Source organism: Hyperolius riggenbachi, chromosome 2 (genome assembly GCF_040937935.1).
Source record: "Hyperolius riggenbachi isolate aHypRig1 chromosome 2, aHypRig1.pri, whole genome shotgun sequence".
Taxonomy (NCBI): Eukaryota; Metazoa; Chordata; class Amphibia; order Anura; family Hyperoliidae; genus Hyperolius; species Hyperolius riggenbachi.
Window position 1 is genome coordinate 352291932 of NC_090647.1, and position 25677 is coordinate 352317608.

The window sequence follows — 25677 nt, forward strand, 5'->3', positions numbered from 1 at the left end:
GTAATGTGACAAAATGTGTAAAACTTCAAGGGGGCCGAATACTTTTGCAAGCCACTGTATATCAAATAGGAGACACACAGAGTGATATTTGAGAAGTGAAATTAAGTTTATTGGATTTGCAGAAAGTGTGCAATAATGGTTTAACCTCCTTGGCGGTAATCCCGAGCTGAGCTCGGGGTATGCCGCCGGAGGTCGCCGCTCAGGCCCTGCTGGGCCGATTTGCATTCTGCAAAAATGTCGACAAACTCCATGCATTTCCTACAAGAGGGTGTCAAATCTTAAAGACCAATTGTCCCATAGTGAGTTTGTTAGTCAGAAAACACAACATTGGTTGGGCAGGAGCAGACCCCCGGGCAACTACAGGTGTAATGCATGTTCGTGTTGCAACTTTCTGGTAACAGGTAGGGAGTTCTACAGATTTGGGAAAACAGTTAAATTCAGACAGTTTATAAATTGCAAGACAAAAGGAGTAATATATGCATTAATTTGCCCTTGTCAATATATATATGTAGGACTTACCACACGTATGATGCAGGATAGGTACCAGGAACATTGCAGATCCTTTGGCAGCCCGCGAGCTAAGGGCTGTCCCAGGGTCATGGAACACATGAACTCGGTTCATTCCGGTGATTCCTCTCAACTCAGGTTCTTTGGGTTAGAAGTAGTGGAAAGGGACTCTAGAGGGGGGAACTGGGTTAAGAAATTGCAACGTAGAGAAAGCTTTTGGATTTCTTTCTTTGAGGCGGTAGGTCCTTTGGGACTTAATGAACGAAATGATTTATCAGTGTTCTTGTAAGCATTAGGGTTTTTTATAGTTAATTTTAATTATCTTTCTATACAGGTTTTGTATAATGTGATGATTTTATCGTCTAACTCTTTTTTTTCATCCTTTCCCCTTTATCTTGACCTTTATGCAGAACCATAGGAGGAGGAGGCCAGACGCAGCAGCACCGTCCCCTTTGGGATCAACCATGAAGTGTCAGGTAGTGTCCACCTAGTTATTGTCATTTTTTGACAGTCCTTACTGTCAGTGGGATATCTAGCCTCATATATTATGTTGTGGGGGTGGTTCCACCTGCTTTATGCCTTGGCTGTATGAAACAAACAGACTTTTGACATGTAGAGACAGCTTTGCTGTCAATAGGCAATTCCATACATTGTTGCTAAGTACGCTTGTTTGCTACTTCCCGGTTGCCGGGGGGGGGGGGGGGGGGGCGGATTGCTGTTGTGGTCCGTGCCCCTTGCAATTGGTTTGTGGGCGAGGGGTAGGTACTGGTGTAGCCAATGGCATTACTTGGGGGCGGTTCCCTACTACTGGCCAGCTCTAGCCGTATGCGCGAGTGGAGCTTTACTCGCGCTCACTCCTCATTGGCCCGGGGAGTTGAATGACTACTTCCGGTCCGCGCTTCCGTTTGGTGGAACGCATTGGGCGACCAGGAAGCGCTGATTGCGGCCGCCATTGGTGCGCCCTGCATGGCGTCCTCCTCATCTGATCTGCAATTTCCGTAAGTACTGTACTTAAGGGGGGATGTTGGGGGGCTCTTGTTGTCCTGACGAAGCGCCCATTTGCAGGGTGCGAAACAGCTGTCGACCTCTTTCCATGCTAACCCCTCTCTCTCCTGCTGCATTGCTGCTGTGGATGTACACATTTTAACTGGATACAAATAAAGTTTGTTTTTTACTGGATGTGCCCAGCCGCTTGTATCTATACAATACTTTCAAGTATATTCAGGTCTGGGAAAGGAGATGGCCATTCCAGAACGTTGTACTTGTTCCTCTGCATGGATGCTTTAGTGGATTTTGAGCAGTGTTTAGGGTCGTTGTCTTGTTGAAAGATCCAGCCCTGGCGCAGCTTCAGCTTTGTCACTGATTCCTGGACATTAGTCTCCAGAATCTGCTGATACTGAGTGGAATCCATGCGTCCCTCAACTTTGAAAAGATGCCCAATCCCTGCACTGAACACAGCCCAACAGCATAATGGAACCACCACCATATTTTACTGTATGTAGCAGGGGTTTTCTGTGGAATGCTGCGTTTTTCCTCCATGCATAACGCCCCTTGTTATAATAAATCTATTTTAGTTTCAGCAGTCCACAATGAAGCTGGCTTGTCCAAATGTGCTTTAGCATACCTCAAGCGGCTCTGTTTGTGCTGTGGGCGGAGAAAAGGCTTCCTCTGCATACAGCATCTCCTTGTCTAAAGTGTGCCGAATGGTTGAACGATGCACAGTGACGCCATCTGCAGCAAGATGATGTTGTAGGTCTTTGGTGCTGGTCTGTGGGTTGACTCTGACTGTTCTCACCATTCATTGCTTCTATCTATCCAAGATTTTTCTTGGTCTGCCACTTCAAGCCTTAACTTGAACTGAGCCTGTGGTCTTCACTTTCCTCAATATGTTCCTAACTATGGAAACAGACAGCTGAAATCTCAGACAGCTTTATGTATCCCTCCCCTAAACCACGATGGTGAACAAGCTTTGTCTTCAGGTCATTTGAGACCCCCATGTTGCTACTCTTCAGAGAAATTTAAAAGAGGAGGGAAACTTACAATTGACCCCCTTAACCACTTGCCGACCGCGCGTCGGCAAAGTGGCAGCTGCAGGACCAGCGACGCAGTTCTGCGTCGCCGGCTGCAGGCTAATTAATCAGGAAACAGCCGCTCGCGCGAGCGGCTGCTTCCTGTCAATTCACGGCGGGGGGCTCTGTGAATAGCCTGCGGGCCGCCGATCGTGGCTCGCAGGCTAAATGTAAACACAAGCGGAAATAATCCGCTTTGTTTACATTGTACGGCGCTGCTGCGCGGCAGCGCCGTAAGGCAGATCGGCAATCCCCGGCCAATCAGCGGCCGGGGATCGCCGCCATGTGACAGGGGACGTCCTGTCACAGGCTGCACAGGACGGATAGCGTCCTGTGCAGCCCCAATCACCAGGGCTGCCAGGTAGGAGAGGGGGAAGCGGAATTTTGCCGCGGAGGGGGGCTTTGAGGTGCCCCCCCGCCAGCCACACGCAGGCAGGAGAGATCAGACCCCCACAGCACATCATTTCCTTAGTGGGGAAAAAAGGGGGGTGATCTGATCTCTCTGCCTGGTGTTTGATCTGTGCTGGGGGCTGTAGAGCCCACCCAGCACAGATCACCGAATTCAACGCTGGTCCTTAAGGGGGGGTAAAGGGTGGGTCCTCAAGTGGATAAATACTCTCTCATAATTGGATTCACCTGTGTATGTAGGTCAGGGGTCACTGAGCTTACCAAGCCAATTTGAGTTCTAATAGATAGTTCTAAAGGTTTTGGAATCACTAAAATGACCAAAATTTTTGCCCAAATTTATACACCTGCCTAATTTTATTTAATCAATTATTGCGCACGTTCTGTAAATGCATTAAACTTCATTTCACTTCTCAAATATCACTGTGTGTCTCCTATATGATTTATTTAACCACTTGCCGACCGCCCACTGCACAGAGGCGGCCGGCAAGTGGATCCCGCAAGGACCGCCGCATGCACAGAGGCGGCGGTCCTTGTACGGGCATGGGCGGCATGATCGCGTCATTCGTGACACGATCAGCCACCGGTGCCTGGCTCCGCCCCCCTCACGCTGTAACCCGCCGGCCGTTCAGAAGCGCCGGCGGGTTACTAGCACCCGGATCGCCGCATACAAAGTGTATAATACACTTTGTAATGTATACAAAGTGTATTATACAGGCTGCCTCCTGCCCTGGTGGTCCCAGTATCCGAGGGACCACCAGGGCAGGCTGCAGCCACCCTAGTCTGCACCCAAGCACACTGATTTCCCCCCCCCCTGCCCCAGATCGCCCACAGCACCCCTCAGACCCCCCCCCCTGCCCACCCCCCAGACCACTGTTTGCACCCAATCACCCCCCCCCCAATCACCCATCAATCACTCCCTATCACTATCTGTAAACGCTATTTTTTTTTATGCCCTAAACTGCCCCCTGCTCCCTCCTGATCACCCCCCACCCCTCAGATTCTCCCCAGACCCCCCCCCCCCGTGTACTGTATGCATCTATCCCCCTGATCACCTGTCAATCACCCCCTGTCACTGCCACCCATCAATCAGCCCCTAACCTGCCCCTTGCGGGCAATCTCATCACCCACCCACACCAATAAAAAAAAAAGTTCCACACATGTGGTATCGCCGTACTCGGGAGAAGTAGTACAATGTGTTTTGGGGTGTATTTTTACACATACCCATGCTGGGTGGGAGAAATAACTCTGTAAATGGACAATTGTGTGTAAAAAAATCAAAAGATTGCCATTTACAGAGATATTTCTCCCACCCAGCATGGGTATGTGTAAAAATACACCCCAAAACACATTATACTACTTCTCCTGAGTACGACGATACCACATGTGTGGCACTTTTCTGCACCCTAACTGCGCTAAGGGGCCCAAAGTCCAATGAGTACCTTTAGGATTTCACAGGTCATTTTGCGACATTTGGTTTCAAGACTACTCCTCACGGTTTAGGGCCCCTAAAATGCCAGGGCAATATAGGAACCCCACAAATGACCCCATTTTAGAAAGAAGACACCCCAAGGTATTCTGTTAAGACTATGGTGAGTTCATAGAAGATTTTATTTTTTGTCACAGGTTAGCGGAAATTGATTTGTATTGTTTTTTTCACAAACTTGTGACAAAAAATAAAATCTTCTATGAACTCACCATACTCCTAACGGAATACCTTGGTATGTCTTCTTTCTAAAATGGGGTCATTTGTGGGGTTCCTATACTGCCCTGGCATTTTAGGGGCCCTAAACCGCGAGGAGTAGTCTTGAAACCAAATGCCGCAAAATGACCCTTGAAATCCTAAAGGTACTCATTGGACTTTGGGCCCCTTAGCGCAGTTAGGGTGCAAAAAAGTGCCACACATGTGGTATCGCCGTACGCAGGAGAAGTAGTATAGTGTGTTTTGGGGTGTATTTTTACACATACCCATGCTGAGTGGGAGAAAGATCTCTGTAAATGGACAATTGTGTTTAAAAAAAATAAAAAAATTGTCATTTACAGAGATTTTTCTCCCACCCAGCATCGGTATGTGTAAAAATACACCCCAAAACACATTATACTACTCCTGAGTACGGCAATACCACGTGTGGCACTTTTTTGCAGCCTAACTGCGCTAAGGGGTTCAAAGTCCAATGAGCACCTTTAGGCTTTACAGGGGTGCTTACAATTAGGCACCCCCAAAATGTCAGGACAGTAAACACACCCCACAAATAACCCCATTTTGGAAAGTAGACACTTCAAGGTATTCAGAGAGGGGCATGGTGAGTCCGTGGCAGATTTCATTTTTTTTTTTGTCGCAAGTTAGAAGAAATTGAAACTTTTTTTTTTTTGTCACAGTGTCATTTTCCGCTTACTTGTGACAAAAAATAATATCTTCTATGAACTCACTATGCCTCTCAGTGAATACTTTGGGATGTCTTCTTTCCAAAATGGGGTCATTTGGGGGGTATTTATACTATCCTGGAATTCTAGCCCCTCATGAAACATGACAGGGGGTTAGAAAAGTCATAGATGCTTGAAAATGGGAAAATTCACTTTTTGCACCATAGTTTGTAAACGCTATAACTTTGACCCAAACCAATAAATATACACTGAATGGGTTTTTTTCAATCAAAAACATGTTTGTCCACATTTTTCGCGCTGCATGTATACAGAAATTTTACTTTATTTGAAAAATGTCAGCACAGAAAGTTAAAAAAATAATTTTTTTGCCAAAATTCATGTCTTTTTTGATGAATATAATAAAAAGTAAAAATCGCAGCAGCAATCAAATAGCACCCAAAGAAAGCTTTATTAGTGACAAGAAAAGGAGCCAAAATTCATTTAGGTGGTAGGTTGTATGAGCGAGCAATAAACCGTGAAAGCTGCAGTGGTCTGAATGGAAAAAAAGTGGCGGGTCCTTAAGGTGGGTAAAGCCCACAGTCCTCAAGTGGTTAAACAGTCCTGCTCATTTCTCTGGCCAGTAATGTCCGAGTCATACACCTGAAACAAGCAACTTAAATGAGGTGTGTGTACAGGCCTTACTTTCTGGATAACTCTCATAGATGCATTCTTTCTTTCTTGTAGAAAAAAAAAGATTTCCTTTCATTTTCACACAAACAGGGCATGTCTGCAGATAAACTGCACAGGCAAAAGGATACGCATTTCAGTGTATAAAAACAAGGAACACCAAGAGCCCCAATAGTGTAATATGTACTGGTAAATGGTTACTAGATAGAGTAAATATTAATACTCACAAACCAGGGTTACCATTAGTCAACCACTGTAAAGGCAGGTGGGGAGATTTTCCTGACCCCACTCAGGAATAAGAATTCGCTCTCTGTAGATGAGAAAAAAGGGGGTTCAACCCTCCACCCAGGGTGGACTCAATATTATGCAGAATAAAAGAGGCGCCAAAAGGATAAAAGGAAGCTAAATGAGTTTAAAAACCAAATTCTTGGTAAATAGAGGAGGTAGTGGTGGACTTACCTCCTCCAAGTAGCCACACAACGACTGTAGTAAAGACAGTCAATATATTTTATTTATGAACTCCAAATATGCAACGCGTTTCACAGGTTTGATCCCGCTTCATCAGGCAATAACAACGGAGCAATAGCATATGTGGTCAGTAGAAGACCACATACGCTATTGATCCGTTGTTATTGCCTGATGAAGCGGGATCAAACCTGTGAAACGCGTTGCATATTTGGGGTTCATAAATAAAATATATTGACTGTCTTTACTACAGTCGTTGTGTGGCTACTTGGAGGAGGTAAGTCCACCACTACCTCTATTTACCAAGAATTTGGTTTTTAAGCTCATTTAGCTTCCTTTTATCCTTTTGGAGCCTCTGTTCTCCTGCATTTCAGTGTATGGTACAGTACTGTATTATGGCTTAAAGTAATAGCAAAGAAAAAGTATAACTGGTTGCAGAACAAAAAATAAAGGTCATTTTAATAACTACCGTATTTTTCACTCCATAAGACACCTCATAGGTTTAGAGGAGGAAATCCAGAAAGAAATTCTAAACCAGGTGCGACTTCAATGTGCAGAGGTGTCTCCTGGAGTGTCACCACAGAGCTAAAACCAGGTTACCACACACGTGACACACAAATACTGCATACATATGCACGCAACTCTCACACACAGCATACATACAGGAACACAGTTCACACCTCCCACAGAACTACTTGCAGTGTTTACCACAGCTCCACTTCTCTCCTTCCTGGGGAGGAGGAGCAGCTGGAAGATCTTCTCTCCCTTTGCTCTCCGTTCTTAGAACAGAACAGACAGCTAGAAGGGAGAAAGAGCAGCACATCTGGCATTAGCCTATTTACAGAGCTTTGTTTTCTAAACTCAATCTTAGCGTTACCCTTTTTTGCAGGTGACACATTGTACAGTCACCCTGCATAAGGTAACATTGACCTGCCACGGCTTAGAGATGCAGCATTTCCTCCATAAGACAGAGACTTTTCCTCCCCACTTTTGGGGGAGAAAGTGTGTCAGAGCAAAAAATTATGGCAACTACAAAATGTTTTTTTGTAGCACTGATGCGACAGGCTTTTCTCCAGCCTGTTTCAACCAAGCAATCCACCCAGTTAAATGTAGATGAGTGCACGGTTGCAGAAATTAAAGAGAAACTCCGACCAAGAATTGAACTTTATCCCAATCAGTAGCTGATGCCCACTTTTACATGAAAAATATAATGATTTTCACAAACAGACCATCAGGGGGCGCTGTATGACTGATTTTGTGTTGAAACCCCTCCCACAAGAGGCTCTGGTACCGTACGGTACTCTGGGCAAACTGCCACAATGTAACAATGACACACACAGGAAATGGCTGTTTATAGCTGTCTGTTAAAGCCAGAACAGCTACATAATCTGCCCACAGTAACAATGTCACCATGTAATACATGTCAGAATGTGAATCTGGGAGAGGAAAGATTTTACAATGAGCAAACTCTGACTAAATCATGTATACATAATTATTGTAAAAATTAAGCACCTTTTTATATTAAATTATTTTCACTGGAGTTCCTCTTTAAGTGTGCAGCAATGAAGTGTGTACTGACTCCTGTGTCCCAAGGCAGCCTCCACCCCGTGCTCCCCTAGCCAGGCAGTAGAGCGAAAGGTAAGGGGTAAAGCGGGATGCACACACATCACACAAACAATTAAAATCAATTTCTGCTAACTTGTGACAAAAAATAAAATCTTCTATGAACTCACCATACTCCTAATGGAATACCTTGGGGTGTCTTCTTTCTAAAATGGGGTCCTTTGTGGGGTTCCTATACTGCCCTGGCATTTTAGGGGCCCTAAACCGTGAGGCGTAGTCTTGAAACCAAATGTCGCAAAATGACCTGTGAAATCCTAAAGGTACTCATTGGACTTTGGGCCCTTTAGCGTACTTCGGGTGTAAAAAAAAGTGCCACACTTGTGGTACCGCCGTACTCAGAAGTAGTATAATGTGTTTTGGGGTGTATTTTTACACATACCCATGCTGGGTGGGAGAAATATCTCTGTAAATGACAATTGTTTGATTTTTTTTTTTACACACAATTGTCCATTTACAGAGAGATTTCTCCCACCCAGCATGGGTATGTGTAAAAATACACCCCAAAACACATTATACTACTTCTCCTGAGTACGGCGATACCACGTGTGACACTTTTTTGCAGCCTAGGTGCGCTAAGGGGCCCAACGTCCTATTCACAGGTCATTTTGAGGCATTTGGTTTCTAGACTACTCCTCACGGTTTAGGGCCCCTAAAATGCCAGGGCAGTATAGGAACCCCACAAGTGACCCCATTTTAGAAAGAAGACACCCTAAGGTATTCCGTTAGGTGTATGGCAAGTTCATAGAAGATTTTATTTTTTGTCACAAGTTAGTGAAAAATGACACTTTGTGAAAAAAACCCCAATAAAAATCAATTTCCGCTAACTTTTGACAAAAAATAAAATCTTCTATGAACTTGTCATACACCTAACAGAATACCTTGGGGTGTCTTTCTAAAATGGGGTCACTTGTGGGGTTCCTATACCGCCCTGGCATTTTACGGGTCCAAAACCGTGATTAGTCTGGAAACCAAATGTCTCAAAATGACTGTTCAGGGGTATAAGCATCTGCAAATTTTGATGACAGGTGGTCTATGAGGGTGCGAATTTTGTGGAACCGGTCATAAGCAGGGAGGCCTGCATAAGAAAGATTTACGCCGCCTGCAATTAGCACAGAATGCCGCCGCAAGGCTGTTAACGAGCCAACCCCGCCATTGCCACATAACACCAACCCTGAGCTCACTCCACTGGCTACCGATAAAATGGAGAATTCGGTTTAAGATTGGCTTACTGACATTCAAATCCTTGCACAATCTGGGCCCTGGATACCTGAAGGACTTGTTGCAACTACATCACACCCCCCACAATCTTAGATCAAAAGGACGTAACACCTTGGTCACCCCCAGAGTCCACCTCAAAACCTTTGGAGACAGAGCCTTTTGTCATGCTGCCCCTACACTTTGGAACTCCCTGCCACACCCAATCAGGACAGCCCCATCCCTGGAAAAATTTAAGTCTAAACTAAAAACCTACCTTTTCAGTCTGGCATTCATGAACATCTGACTATCTCCTCTGTAACACAACCCAGCCTGAAACCCTGTATTAATCTGAGACACAGCTATGCGCTTTGAGTCCTATGGGAGAAAAGCGCTTTACAAATGTTATTGTATTGTATTATTGGGCCTGATCTGATGGATAGGAGTGCTTAGGGGGGTGACAGGAGGTGATTGATGGGTGTCTCAGGGGGTGGTTAGAGGGGAAAATAGATGCAATCAATGCACTGGGGAGGTGATCGGAAGGGGGTCTGAGGGGGATCTGAGGGTTTGGCCTGAGTGATCAGGAGCCCACACGGGGCAAATTAGGGCCTGATCTGATGGGTAGGTGTGCTAGGGGGTGACAGGAGGTGATTGATGGGTGTCTCAAGGTGTGATTAGAGGGGGGAATAGATGCAAGCAATGCACTGGCGAGGTGATTAGGGCTGGGGTCTGAGGGCGTTCTGAGGGTGTGGGCGGGTGATTGAGTGCCCTAGGGGCAGATAGGGGTCTAATCTGATAGGTAGCAGTGACAGAGGGTGATTGATGGGTAATTAGTGGGTGTTTAGGGTAGAGAACAGATGTAAACACTGCACTTGGGAGGTGATCTGACGTCGGATCTGCAGGCGATCTATTGGTGTGGGTGGGTGATCAGATTGCCCGCAAGGGGCAGGTTAGGGGCTGATAGATGGGTGGCAGTGACAGGGGGTGATTGACAGGTGATCAGGGGGATAGATGCATACAGTACACACAGGGGGGGGGGGGTCTGGGGAGAATCTGAGGGGTGGGGGGGTGATCAGGAGGAAGCAGGGGGCAGTTTAGGGAATAAAAAAAATAGCGTTGACAGATAGTGACAGGGAGTGATTGATGGGTGATTAGGGGGGTGATTGGGTGCAAACAGTGGTCTGGGGGGTGGTCAGGGGGTGCTGTGGGCGATCAGGGGGCGGGGGAAATCAGTGTGCTTGGGTGCAGACTAGGGTGGCTGCAGCCTGCACTGGTGGTCCTTTGGACACTGGGACCACCAGGGCAGGAGGCAGCCTGTATAATACACTTTGTATACATTACAAAGTGTATTATACACTTTGTATGCGGCGATCCGGGTGCTAGTAACCCGACGGCGCTTCCGAACGGCCGGCGGGTTACAGCGCGAGGTGGGCAGAGCCAGTCCCCGGCGGCCGATCGCGTCACGAATGACGCGATCGCGACGCCCATGCCCGTACAAGGACCGCCACCTCTGTGCATGCGGCGGTCCTTGCGGGATCCACTCTCCATCCGCCCCTGTGCAGTGGGCGGTCGGGAAGTGGTTAAAGAGGGACAAATCAGAAGGAAAGAGGGACAGGGCTCCCAAAGAGGGAAAGTCCCTTTAAAAGAGGGACAGTTGGGAGCTATGTGTCTGTATGTACCATTAGCTGTGGCTATTAACATGCTGTGACCAGGCTGTCCTGGTGTTGGGACACATTTATAAAGCATGTGTATACTGCATATTATCATCACATTGATAACCTTGTGCCTATAGAGGCATTTCTTACATTTCTGTGTATACTAGAACTGCTATGTAGAGGACTGCTAGTTTGTTGGATTTTAACTAATCCTTTAAAAGCAATTTTTGCATGTCCCCATATATCACATGTCCATTTTGCCAGGTTTGCACAGGTCTCATTGTTTTATGTATATAATCATTTCAGAAAGCTCTTCTCTGTAAACACCATACTGAATTTTACACTTCTGTTTCATGAAGACTCATCACAAGGCACATTTAAATTATTTTATTTTTTCCAAGCCATACAAGAAAATGAAAAGCATTGTGCAGAGTGCTTGGTAGATTAACATCTTAGTGCAAAGAGGTCATCCTGTTTTCTTGAGCTGCACGTCAAACACAGGTCGCAGGATCACAGTCCTTGTAGACTTTATGTACTATTTGGGCTATTAACTAAATATTAGCATTGGCAGGCGTCCAGACCTTGGAGTCGGAGTAAAGCTTCGATTATGTATTTAACTGCACAAGATAAGCTGTCTGACACTGGAGCAGAGCTGACATCAAGGGGCAGCCGAGCTCCAAAAAGACATGGGAATGAAATTCTGTAGATGCTCATGCCAATGTCACTTCCCAAGGAAACATTTAATGCGACATCCAAATATCTCAGTTTGTTTACATGTTAAGACTAAAGATTGTTTAGGCATTTGTCAGTCAAAAGTTCAAATATTCGAGACACATGAATGTAAAGTTTCATTAAAATGAAAATAAGCTAGTGGTGTCAGCATTACAATCTATTTTTGCTAAAATAAGACTGAAATCCAGTTGAGCAAGAGGAAAAAATATTCAATACGCTCTGGCTGGTTTCTGATTATAGAGCTATAGATAAGGTGCCAGATTTTGTGAACATCTGATACAGTAGTGTACAGCAGGAGGAGGGTTCACTTAAAGGCTGGTTCACACAGGCTTCTACCGAGCTTTCGCTTGGCGCCACGTTCAAACGCCGGCATTTAGACGCTAGCTTTTGAAGGCTGTTAGGAAGCGTCCAAGGCTAGCAATTTTGGTGTCTGCTATTGTTTCCTGGCGTTTACCGCCTCTGAAAGCAACATGTTGCTTTTCAGACTAGATGCAACGCCAGGATCTACTGCTAGGCTTTCATGAAAGCCTGCAAAAGCCAGCTCTAAACGCTCCCATTCACTTGAATGGGACGGCGGTAGATACCCAAAAAACGCTGCATCTGAAACACCGCGTTCAACGCCAAAACAACACCCGTGTGAACCAGCCCTTACACAGCAGCTGAAGGCAGTGTATTCTCAGCTGATCCCATGCACTGGCTGGGCGATTGCTAGTGCTCAGCACAAGCAGCAGGGAGCCCTCCACTGCATGGAGTCACATCTGAGCACGGCTGCACTCAGATGTGACATGATGTGGTTTCTTGCTGCCAGATAATTGGACCCCATGTCAAAAGCTGTCTTGTGTAGGGTTATACACCCTGCAAATTGCAATTGGAAAACGCACTTGGTGGCCGGCAGGTGGAAGGCTGAACTGTCCAACAAGAACAGTTTTGCCTCCGGTGAGAAAAATGCCTAAAAGTGAGAAGGTTAGACACGACGGCCATATGCAATTCACTTTTTCTCCTTAGTTTTCTCCTAAGGTGATTTTTCAAACTTGTCAATAACATGCATTTAAAACCACCAGCCAGCAAGAAAATGCTCAAAATAATGTTTATAGTACTCTTCCAACTGCAAAATGCTAAAAAGATATTTTAAATAGAAGATGAAAAATTATCTCCAAGGAGAAAACTCAGAAGAAAAAGTTAATTGCATATGGGCCCAAGGCCCTGATTTGATTAACCTTTCTCCTTTCTCTCTCTCTCTTTTTTTGAACAATTAACTTTTTAGAAATTTGCAATTGAAAAATAACATAAAAAACATGCTTTTGTTACCATTTAAAATTCAACAGTAAACCTATCCCCTTACTTTCTGCCAAGGTGACCCCAGTTACCTGGGCAGCAAGTAAAATCACCACAGTGGGGACAAAGATGACAACAAAACACCCTAACAGTTAAATCTCTCCTGTTTCACTTCAAACAATGAACATAAGTGAAAAAAAATAAATCATACTTTGCATTGGGAAGCATTAAGCCAGCATTACAAAATCAAGAAACAATAAAATAAAGAAGAAAATGAAATATAGTCTAGTATTCAGTTGAATAATAAAACATTCAATGGTAACTTAAAACCTAAGTTTACTGTCCTTGGGCCTTGCTTCCATTCTAAATACTGCTTGGTTTTTTTAATCACTAAATGTATTGTAGATAGTTAACAATTTTTTACTTTTGCACTAAAAAACTCCCCTGTACTGTACGTAGTAAGCAACACTTTCTGCTGGGTTGCAATGATACTTACAGCAAGAGCCATAACCACAAACATATATGTGGGGTAACAGTAGAAACAACACACAAGTGCAAAAACACAAGGTAGGTTAATTCAAAATGGCACCTCATGGTAATGCTGCAATAAAGGATACAACATTGAACTTTTAAACCAATTGAAAGCAGGCAAAATCAATAATGCAAGTACATTGCATCATACATTTCTGCCTTAATTCAATAGGTTACGGACAGTATAAAATCCAGTTTACAAATGAGTAACTGACCAAACCATACTATTCCATTCTCATTACCAGGCCGAGCTGTTCACATTACAATGTTAGTACAAGGCCAAGGCAGAATGGATGCTTTGCACTTCCTTTTATATGACATGCAGGACACAAATTATACACCCATCACCAGCTGTAAAAGTAACTATAATCTTTGCATTATTATAGCCTTAAAGGGTGTGATCCAAGTCCTGCACTCTGCTTTTATATTAACCTGTTTGGGACTGCCGCTGCATTTGTGGCTGCCTAAGCCTGATGCAGCATAGCTGTAACGCCGGCAGCTCCCAGCATGAGACGTAATCACATGTCCCCGCCGGCACAGAAACCAGCTGTCTACAAAACAGGTGAGTTCCGTACATCAGTCAGGAGCAGTTTTCATTGGCTCCTGAACTGATCACTGTGAGATAATCACCATGGTCAAGTGCAAAATTGAAAAAAACTAACAAAAAAAACAGCAGAGTGGCTCTTTCTCTCAGATGAAAATGGAATTCCCTTTTAATGAGGAGTTCGTAAAAGTAAGTAAAATGTGAACAACTCATGCTGGACCAGCAAAGCAGTATGTTAACAGGCCATACCAACCATGTCATTAGCTTACCTGTAGGCATGACAATCTGGCTGCCCTAAAGACTGAAAATAATAAAATTAGTAACAAAGCTATATTGGTTTTGTTAACGCTCTATTTTAGAGTGTTCAGAAGACGTACAAATACAGGTGATCCTTCAAAACTTCTGGTTTGGGTTGAGTTGGGCATAAAGTTCCGTAAGGTAGGGCAAATCCACTGAAGCCATGCAGGCAAAGTTCCTATAATAATGGCAGCTTGCATCAGGTGAAAACCTTCTCTAATTATTTCAAACTGCAGCCTGGCTTACAAAAATAAAATGACTGTCTTGCGCAACTCTGGAGGCAAGAATAATTCAGACTAGGCTTCAACAATGACAGGCATTTTACCACTGACCAGCTCTAGAGACATAGGCTTCAATTCATCAAGCATTACCGCATTCGGTAATGCTGAAAACAGCTGAGTTAACGGAGGACTTAAGAACATGTTAATTCATCAAAGCTGTTACCGAATGAGAAGCTGAAATGACAGAGCAATGAGATAAATTACCGACTTGTGCTCAACACATGTCAGCAAATGTCAGTAAATGTTAATTCATCAAGGTTACCACATTCGCTAGCACATTCGGTGTTTATCTCCAGCTCTCCCCTCTCGTTACAGGCTTCGAAAGCCTTCTGTGTGAATGTTTTCATGATTAACAGGAGCAGGCAGCCAATAGAAACAGCCCATGTTCTCCTGCAAGTGCCGCTGATAGGTGCTGATAGGTCACAGGCTTCTTCACACAAGCTTTCAGACCCACCAGGCAGTGAGCAGAGAGAACGGAACAAAAGATATCCCCAGATGTCCTTCGGTCGTTTAACCCTTTGAGTCCCTGTTTGAATATGCAAAGATGCAAGTGGTGAAATCACCAAGCATGGCATTTGTAATGTCTCCAGGAAGTTTATCTACGTTGTGGCAAATAAGTAAAATGTTAAGAAACACTGATGGACAGATTCAGAGCAGCAGAGGCAGTATAAGTAACAGTAAATATAACAGGTTTACATAAAGGAATGTCTGGATGCCTTCTATTGTTATCAGCTTGTAACACAGAGACATTCCAAGCTGCTCTGCACCACTCTGCTGTTATCTAACAGCCTTTGATGAACTGAAGCCGTAGTACTTCGGTAACTTAACAAACCTCTACCACACATGTGAAAATATTGATGAATTAGCACAGTGAAGTGTAAAATACCGAATGCGGTATTTTAAGGACTGGGATTTTGTTATCGAACACCCTTTGATGAATTGAAGCCATACTTGTTAATGTAAACATGCAGTCACTCCAGCTATGCTCAATCTCCTGAAGCAGCAGTGTGAATGGGACTAACTATCTTTCTCTACTATGACTTAGCAAAAGTGCATGTTAGTGAGGGTTGGAGAGGTGTGGGTGTCTCAGCACCCTGTGGAAAAAGATACAGGAAACAAAAACGGGAGCCCAATAGTGTAGTATCACCCCAGTACCACCCCCCCCAAAGTAGAACGACTCACCAGATAGGATGGCCTAGTTGGGCCCGTCTGCACTTTAGGGGTATTGGCCACCCCTCAGCCTCTCCGGCAAATCTCCTCCAATGGGTGCTTCCAGGTCAGTTAAACCTCCAAGAGAGACACAAACAGACTTTTCACATAGCGTAAAAGGGGTCGCCATAGCAACGAAAGGCGTAGGGCGGAGCTACGGAGCAGCGCGACGTCTGACGTCATCGGACGCGGTGATCGCTTAGCGCATGCCACACGGTGTTTGTATCTAGCGGCGGTTTCCTTCCATTACGGACTTTTGTATGAGTGGGATGCAACTTTTTGCCGATTGGCAACTTATGGTTGCTCACTCCCCAGTCCCACACCGCGCTAGCACCTTGCTTGTAACTTTGTTACTTTTAAACTTTTTTCTTAATAAACGCGGGATATCCTCCCCTTTTACGCTATGTGAAGCATCTGTTTGTCTCTCTTGGGAGGTTTAACTGACCTGGAAGCACCCATTGGAGGAGATTTGCTGGAGAGGCTGAGGGGTGGCCAATACCCCCCCCCCCCCCCCTAAAGCGCAGACCGGCCCAAACTAGGCCATCCTATCTGGTGAGTCGTACTACTTGGGGGGGGGGGTGGTACTGGGGTGCCACTTCCTATTATATGAACTGTATTCTGGTCTCTGTGAGATACATTGAAGAATATTGAGTTATGGGACTGGACTGCTGAGCGCTTTTCCTAATTTGCTTATTTTATGAACTGTCTTTAAAGGCCAGTGCTCCACCTGTTTTTATTGGTGTTATTTTCCTACCCTTCGTTAACCCTGTTGGGTTTGATTTGCTGTGTTTGTACATTGGTTGTTGTGAGCGCTTTATTACTTTTGTATCTATTGTCAATAGTGTAGTATGTTGTAAATGATCGTGGTTAAAAAAAAAAAAAAGGTGAATGGCTACTCACAAAGGTGGGTTGCAGGGGGGCAACCGACCACAGGAAGCAGGTGGAGAAAATAAACCCGACTCCACTCGGGGTGGCCCCTCTCCTTAGAAAGAAAGGGGACAGACATGCACCGTGGTGTAAACCACGTGTTTGGGGGTATCAAATGCACAACGGGGTAAAAGGGGCGCCCTGTTGGTAGATAAAACCTTTTAAAAACAGTTTAAAATCGAAAAAGGGAGTTGAGGTAGCTTACCTCAGACAAAATATATTTGTATCAAAAAAAGATTTTATTTTAGCCCAGGTCTGTGCTAAAATAAAATCTTTTGTTGATACAAAGATTTCGTCTATAAGGTAAGCTACCTCAAGTCCCTTTTTCGATTTTAAACTGTTTTTAAAAGCTTTTATCTACCACCAGGGCTCCTTTTTTTACCCCGTTGTGCATGTGAGTAAGGGGAGTAAGAATCAGGCTATAGGACAGTTTTAAAAATAAAAAAGACATACATTAAGTCTTCAAACATCATCAAACCTAAATAAAATCATGAATTTTGTGTTGAGTTTGATTCTTCATTGCAATACAAGATAGAACAGAAACGAGTGACTAACAGAACCATGAACTATTTAAACACTGAACGAAAAACACAATGGAAGCCCTTTTCTCTTTCATGTCATGAAAAGTACCAGAAGTTCTGGGTCAGCCATGACAGATATTGGTTAGAACCGGCCATTAGAGCACAATGGAGAAAGTACTAGCTATCACACACCAAAGAGTAGTCTGGCATAAATAAACACAGTCTCTGTTATATAGTCATATGTTCTCATAAATACTCCATCCAAATATTTTAATCCTGGTTTGCTACTCAAAATAGTCACTTGGCAGTTCCACGCAGCAGAAACAAAATATAATATGGTTCTTAATGGCAGTGATAAAGCATAGTCTCAACTGGAGAATGTAGGAAGACAAACATGCCACCACTCCAGTAAATACTTTTAAACATTTCACATTGTGTCTCTCCCATTTTTCTCCAGGAAGAAAAGGTGCTTGAGGAATTAAAATTGGCAAAATCTTATAGATGCTGTTAAGGCTCCAAAAGGCTCATTGAGGACACCGCAGAAATAGGAGAGTGTGGTGCTTCCACTAAGCTATGCCACATACGTCTTGATCACCATCTGTATGGGTTTTTCACACACTGGACATCCCTTACCAGTCTTCTGCAGATTACGTGCACAGGGAAAGCAGGCCACCAAGTGAGCGGTACGCCCATGTACCACGTTTCCATTTCGTGAGCGCACATGGCACAGCTTGCAAGGCTCCAAGAGTGGCCGACTAGACTCCAAAGATGCTTCATCAGACTGGCAGCTGAAAATGGTGTCTGTACTTTCTGAAAGGCTTCTGTTATTTGCGGCCAGGTCTAACGGCCCAAAGAACTGAGACATCCTGTCAGGTTCTTGAACTCTAACCATAGGAGCAGAGACTGTTCTGCGGCAGTCTGGGATGTCAACACTGCTGTCGATGTCTAGGGAAGTGACCTTAGCAGGAAGCGTTGGCGTAGAAAGGGTATGCACAAGACGTGGGCAATCTGCATACCAGTCCTTCCGTAATGCCCAGCAGCGAAAACAGTAACGTTTGGCCGGCGAGTTAAATTTGTGGCAGTTTGTACACTGCCAACAGTCCTAAAAATAAACACAGAGAAAACACATGAAATAAAATGTTAAGGCAATTGAAGAACACACTGCATATAGATGTACTTTTGTAACATCCCAATGTAGCGTCTTTGCTCACACTGCATAGGTTTGGATGCATTGGTCTGGATGCTAAAAAAACAAACAAAAACTTTCCACTTTCATAGGTAGCATCAGTTAGGGCAAATGTACTATGATCTAGAGCTGAGGATAGAGGAATCCTCAGGGCAACATACAGTAAGTGACCTGGCAGCAAGCCTAGCCTGGATTTTTTAAAGCCAGCTATAAGGTGGCAAACTTTCACCTGGGTCATACTGGTACACAGTAGCTTTCCAATAGCTCACTATATTAGTGATTCCATACCAACCTTGTTTCTACATCCACAGCAGGACTTTTTGGCTCATGAAAAATGTTCTTGTTGTGGAGTTGTGAACAATGCAATGCTCAATGTGTTCTGATATAACTCAAGCGCAGACTACAAACCACTGCCATTTTTTCCTATCTAGTTTTAGGTTCATTTATGTTTTTCCACTCTGGAGAACCTTAGTACTGTAAATCAGCTCAAGTGTGTCTTACACCAGTTATGTAGGTAGAAAAAAACAAAGTCTTGTAAAAGTAATACCTTTTAATGGCTAACTGATAAAGTTAAATAATGCAAGCTTTCTGGGATCTAGTCCCCTTCTTCAGGCATATTTCCAGATGTAAGCTGTAGTAAAACACTGATTTTTTTTCTTACACCAGTTGAAATGAAGTGAGCTTTATTTAAAGCAAACATGTGAGGATGTAATAATAATAAACATGTGAGGATGTCATTTCTTAAAGTGGATCCAAGATAAACTTTTACTCATTGCATATGTGTTCCTTTCATAGTTTATAGGGCATTCCTCAAGCCAAATACTTTATTTTAATAATCTAATTCCCTATAAACTAAACAAGCCTCGCCCACAGCTTCTCCAGTGCCTTGGCACTTTGAGACCCATGTAGCAAGGGCTTATGGGAGCTCAGTCTGGGCAGGAGGAGGAGGTGTTACTAGCTAGAGATTTCAGAGGCAGAGGGGAAGAGGGGAGTGAAGTTTTCACAGGCTGAGGGCTGGAGATGCACAGCAGCTTGCCTGTGTTTTATGTGATAAACAGAACATGGTCGCTCTCATTGTACCACAGGAAGAAATAATCATATACGGTTGAAGTTGTTTGCAGCTAAATGTGCTGTGTAAACTATCTAAACTTTAGAAAAGATATACTGTATTGACAAGTTACTTGTTATAGTTAGTTTTTCATCTCGGATACACTTTAACTTGGGAAAGCTCTCTCTTCACTTCGCCATTCAGTGCTGTACCCTCCAGAAGCTTGCGGCCGTGCTCCCGGATGAAAATGAGCACAGCCGCACTGCGCCTGTGCAGTAACACAAACCCGCTTGGGCTTTGGAGGAAAAAGCCAAACCCAAACTGGTCTGTACTACTGCACATGCGTGAGACTTCAACAAGGGCTTGCCAGCGGTTTTCCAGAGAAGACAGCACTGGAACGGGCCAGTGGAGAAGGAAGTCTCTGCATTATCTAGAGGCTTCCCTCCATTAAGGTGAGTAACCATTTTGGGGCACTTTTTCCCCCTTCGGGTACACTTTGATTAAAAACCCCTTGGAAAGAAAGATCCCCCTTTACATCAGGAAAAATGAAAAGAATAAGATAACATAATGCAAATAATACAAACCTCAGAACCAATATCAGTATCTGTGTCGTCACTTAGACTCTGTGTGTCTTCTAAGTCATCTTCATAAAAAGTCACCTTTATGACCTGGTAAAATCAAAGAGAACCATACTTAGGAAGCTCCCATCTACAAAAACACAAAGAATTCTGAAATGCAAATGTGAAAGCGAACTGTATAATGTAAATAAGTCCTGTGTTTAGTGCTAAATGCTGTCAGTGGCTTACTTTCATCCCTGACAATGCAAGTTTATTGTTCAGGTCTGACTCACGGAAAACAGTACCTGCTGTGTGGGGATGATTAATGTTCCCAACAACTGCTCATCAGGGAGGCAGGAGTAATTTAAGTAAGCCTTACATTTCCCTCACCAAAACAAGCAAAGGATTGCACTACATAGAGTATAGACAAATGTGTTTTTTATTTTAATATCAGAAGCCATTTCCACATAAGAAGCAGCGTTCTCTGTGAATGCTGGTTACAGCACCACCCAATTAATGTCTCTGCTCCATTACCTCTGCCCCTTTCCCTCATCCTGTTACTACTGTACTTAACTGCCCCTAGTAATAACCCCCCCTCCCCCACATGATCATGTATCATTACTGCTACCTGATTTATAGATGTAACCTGGTTATGATCACCCAAACAGTGATTTATAAATCAAGCTACCATTAAAGTGGACCTGAACACAGAGGGCGGAAGGAAAACAGAGAAATGCGCCCTGTTTGTATTTAGAGTTTGTACCCTGTCTAATTCTCATCTGTGACTAATCACAACTGTAATTTCATCTCTCAGATGTGTCAGCTCAGGAATCTGGTTGCCTTGGCAGAGCAGCTAATTTGTAAACACAGACTGCTAACCCTATGTCTGCTTCCATAAAAGTGGGAAGTAGACAATACATATAAATTGCAGGCTTTTTATCAGCTGTATCAATTTTTTTTCTCTTTAACCATTTAAGCCTTTTGGACGTAGCTGCTATGCCCAAAAGGCTGCTGCCGCGCTACTGTGCACTCCTGTGGCCGATTGCACACGCTCCCGTGCCGCCACCCGTCACCCCAGAGATCAATGAATGGGAACGCAATTCCCATTCATTGATCTAAGTCCCTGTTGAGGTGGCCACACATGATGCAATAAAGTGATCCGATTTTACGTTAATTTGATAAATGTGAACGGATCTCCTGGAAAAATCGAAAGCGGATTTCCCGTTTTTTCCGATTTTTATCGAACCGGAATGCTGGAAATGTTTCTTCACTTTTTCTAAAGATTGTATGGTGTGTGTTAGAGTGTCAATTTATTAATATAAATCACAGAAACTGAATTCTATAACCAATACACACATTTCCTCGTAAATAGGTATATTCAAATATAACTTTTAATAATTTACATTTAAAAATGAACAACCCATGTTATTGTTTTGGTGGGGGGTTTGTGTAATTGATTAATACTAATTAACCACCCTGGCGTTCTGATAAGATCGCCAGGGCGGCTGCGGGAGGGTTTTTTTTAAATAAAAAAAAAACTATTCCATGCAGCCAACTGAAAGTTGGCTGCATGAAAGCCCACTAGAGGGCGTCCGGATGCGTTCTTCTGATCGCCTCCGGCGGCCAGAAGTAACACGGAAGGCCGCAATGAGCGGCCTTCAGTGCTTCGCTTACCTCGTCGCCATGGCGACGAGCGGAGTGACGTCATGGACGTCAGCCAACGTCCTGACGTCAGCCGCCTCCGATCCAGCCCTTAGCGCTGGCCGGAACTGTTTGTTCCGGCTACGCTGGGCTCGGGCGGCTGGGGGGACCCTCTTTCGCCGCTGCACGCGGCGTATCGCCGCGCTGCGTCGGCGATCAGGTAGCACACGCGGCTGGCAAAGTGCCGGCTGCGTGTGCTGCTTTTTATTTCATTAAAATCGGCCCAGCAGGGCCTGAGCGGCAGCCTCCGGCGGTGTTGGACGAGCTGAGCTCGTCCAGACCGCTCAGGTGGTTAATGGACTCTGGGGTGGAGATATTCTCCAGTATTGCTCACTAAAGACCCCCGGTTCATTATATTTGAGATTTATCAGTAAATGACAATCAGTCTATATCTACATTGTTCATTTTTAAATGTAAATTATTAAAAGTTATATTTGAATAGACCTATTTACGAGGAAATTTGTGTATTAATGTATGAATATAAACAGAGGCGCTATTCGTGCTACTGACGAGCTACTGTTTGTCCCCTATCTTATTGCCTGATGAAGCGGGCTGTGCCTGCGAAACGCGTTGCATCTTTTAGGGTACCAATAATAAATGTATTTGTTCAATTCAGACAGTATTTTGAGTCTGCTTTCTGGAGGTAAGTCCACCACTGCCCTCCCAGCAAATTTTAAAACTTTTATTACTTTTTATCCTGCTGGCCCCTCTGTTCTCTTACGAGAATTTATTAATATACACACCCTAGAAATTTTCTTAGACTTTACAATCATTTTTATCGTAATTGTAGAAAAATTGAACATATGTATGTGGTACATTGGCCATATTTTTTGAAATGTCACACTCAGTCAGAAAAGTTGATTGCAATTCTTGAATTGAACAGACTGGCCATCTTGTGGCCAAATAGTAAAACTACATCTACATACTTTTTTTTAATAAACATACATACATTTTTAATAAACATACATACAATTACATTTAAAATTAACAGTTTAATTAAATTACAATATAAAAAAAAAAATAGTTACTTAAGGGGCTGAACTTTTTTTTTAATATGCATGTCAATAGGGTATATTACTATTATTTTTTAAATTATAAGCTTGTAAATAGTGATCGACGCAAAACTGAAAAAATGCACCTTTATCTCCAAATAAAATATTAGCGCAATACATTGTGATAGCGACATAATTTATATGGTGTAATAACCAGGACAAATAAAATATGTGGCTTTTAATTATGGTAGCATGTATAATTTTAAAGCTATAATGGCTGAAAACTGAGAATTATTTTTTTTCATTTTTCTTAACCACGTAAAGGTAACTAAAACCAAAAAAAAAAAAAAAATATGCAGCCATCCTGAGCCCTCGCAGTCACTCATGGTTCTTCCGGTCCCCCGCTGCCAGCTAGTTTCGCTTATGCCGACTGGGAGTTGGCCGGCCGCCATGCGTACCTTTTTACGCATTCCCGCTGGTGCAAGAAGCTATCGCAGACAACAAATGCATTTTACACGTTACGGGTGCAATGCGTAAAATTTTACGCATTGCAACCGCAACGTGTACAAATGTACGTGTTAATGTCCGCAATAGCTTCTTGCACCAGCTGGAATGTGTAAAAAGGTACGCATGGAGGCCAAAAACGAAACTAGTTGGCAGCTGGGGACCGGAAGAACAATGAGTGACTGCGAGGGCTCAGGATGAATGCATGGGGATGGTAGAAGCCCCAGGTAAGTAAAACTCACTTTTTTTTCGGTTTAGGTTTCCTTTAACCTGCTTAGCGTTCTGGACGAGCTGAGGTCGTCCAAAGAAAACTTGCTGGAAATGTTCTGGACGAGCTCAGCTCGTCCTGCACTTTCCCCTCTCACGCTGTGATCAGCAGCGCTGCAGCAGCCTCTGAAGGCTGCTGCATGCTTCTCCCTAGGGAATCCCTAGGGAGAGAATGTGCTAGGGCGAGCGGGGGGATCCCCCTTCTGTGCGGGGTATTTTGGGCTGGGGGATCCCTCTCTGCGGGTGGGGGGATCCCCCTTCTGTGCGGGGTATTTTGGGCTGGGGGATCCCCCTTCTGTGCGGCGTGTGGGGGGATCCCCCTTCTGTGCGGCGTGCGGGTGGCCTCTACCCCTCCCCCCCATCCTCGCTTCCCCCCTTCCCTGTCTAAGCCCTTTGAGCAAATAGAACTACTCACCCAGGGGCCCTCTCCAGCGCAGCACTTCTTCCTCCATTGCAAAGTCCCGTCTGTTTACAGTTACATTACTGACCAGGCTATGCGTGACCAACGACTCCAGGAGACTGTTACTAAATTCAAGCAACGAGGTTATCCTGACCATACCTTTAAAGAACGGGACAGTAGACCTAGACGCCAGCAGGGCCTTAGACTCCCCTTTGTTTCCACTTACAATGCCTGCAGTGCTCAGCTGGGGTCCATTGTACGGAAACATTGGGGCCTCTTACGCCAGTCCTTCCCACAAGTTCATGAGTTCAGATATCCCCCACTTCTGTCTTTTAAAAGACCTCCCACAATTAGAGACAAAATGGGACGAGACAAGTATGGGACAACACCTGTAGTTACTGACTCGGCGAGCAGATTTGGCACTTATCCATGTTTAAGTTGCCATGCTTGTAGCCATATTGTCAAAGGTGATAGTTTCAATCACCCATCTTTGGGAAATGAGTTTAAGATCCGTGGATGCTATTCTTGCGATTCAACATATGTAGTGTATCTTATTAAATGCCCTTGTGGCTTAGCTTATGCTGGCATGATGACACAATCTTTACGTGTACGTCTTTCATCACACAAGTGTGCGATACGTGGTCAGAATCGAGAACAAGCAGTGCCGTCCCATTTTGTCGAGTCTCGACATTCAGTGTCACAACTTAGGATACAAGTCATAGACAGTGCACCTAGGACATTACGTGGTGGGGATAGATTGAAAGCATTACTGAAATGTGAAGCAGGATGGATTAGACGTTTAGGAACTGTAGGTCGAGGAGGTTTAAATAGGGAGTACGATTTATTGTTTTGTATTTAAGAAGATTCGGATGTGGGTGGCAATCAGGACCAGTAACATAGGTTTGGGGTTTTTTCGGCAATTTTTGGAATAATTTATGGGATGTATCTAGTATTTATATTCTGAGATAATATTTTCTTAAGGTTGTTCCTGTACTTTTCTATATCTTATGTGATTAAGGTTCTTTATATTTATGCATGAGCGGTGACCAATCAGAGCATATCAATATTTGTACATTTTTGCATATGTATATTTGACTGGTTTTTGTCTTTTGTAATTTTTTTACATGTAGTGTTATGCACAGTTTACTTTAACTATTTGCGTATGTTTATACGCCACTCCCATCTTTTTACGCGTACGCTTTGTTAGCATTTATTCAGAGGTTTTTACGCATTATTCTTCCACGCGTTCCTAGATTTTTTGCGTATATTTTTATGCTTTTTACGCGTCTTTTCTTGTTGGCATTCATTGTGGATGCCTTTAGCATACTGTTTTCATGCGTTTTCGCGTTTGGGGTTTATGCGTACATTTTTACGCATCAGGTGATTTTTACGCGTACATGGCAGTTCCCCATCAGGTCCGTTTTGGGTGTGGTTTAGCAGCCGTTTTTCTTATGGGAGTGTTTTCTTGCAGTGAGATCACTTGTGGGTTGTACTTCCTGTGTACTGAAGTTCCCCATCAGGTCCTCCATTCTTTTGGTCTGCTCTGATTGGTCACTTCTCAAGTCTCATTTGTGGATTGGCTGACATTTGAATGTGTGGCCATATTTAAGAAGGTATGAGAACATTGTTTGTCATTATGAGCTTGCAACTTGAAGAAGAAGCATGTCGCTTCGAAACAGCGGGCTGTAGTTGCCTCCAGCTCTATCTTTGCCACATGATTTTACTGCACTAATAAA

The 25677-nt window shown here is 43.9% G+C and overlaps 1 protein-coding gene and 1 long non-coding RNA gene across 3 annotated transcripts in view; one reads left to right on the forward strand and one right to left on the reverse strand.

The window, feature by feature from the left end:
- Positions 1-18443, forward strand: part of LOC137546784 (uncharacterized) — a 57171-nt gene extending 38728 nt beyond the window's left edge. Inside the window, exons 2-3 of the long non-coding RNA XR_011026369.1 lie at positions 918-983; positions 17744-18443. This is a non-coding gene — a long non-coding RNA (uncharacterized lncRNA). The remainder of the gene's footprint in view (positions 1-917; positions 984-17743) is intronic.
- MDM4 (MDM4 regulator of p53) overlaps positions 17119-25677 on the reverse strand; it is an 81661-nt gene continuing 73102 nt past the window's right edge. For both annotated transcript variants that reach the window (XM_068269613.1, XM_068269614.1), the window contains 2 exons: positions 20105-20188; positions 17119-18388 (listed from right to left, as the gene is read on the reverse strand). In XM_068269613.1, the coding sequence (XP_068125714.1) occupies positions 17858-18388; positions 20105-20188 (615 nt within the window). In that variant the 3' untranslated portion in view covers positions 17119-17857. The remainder of the gene's footprint in view (positions 18389-20104; positions 20189-25677) is intronic.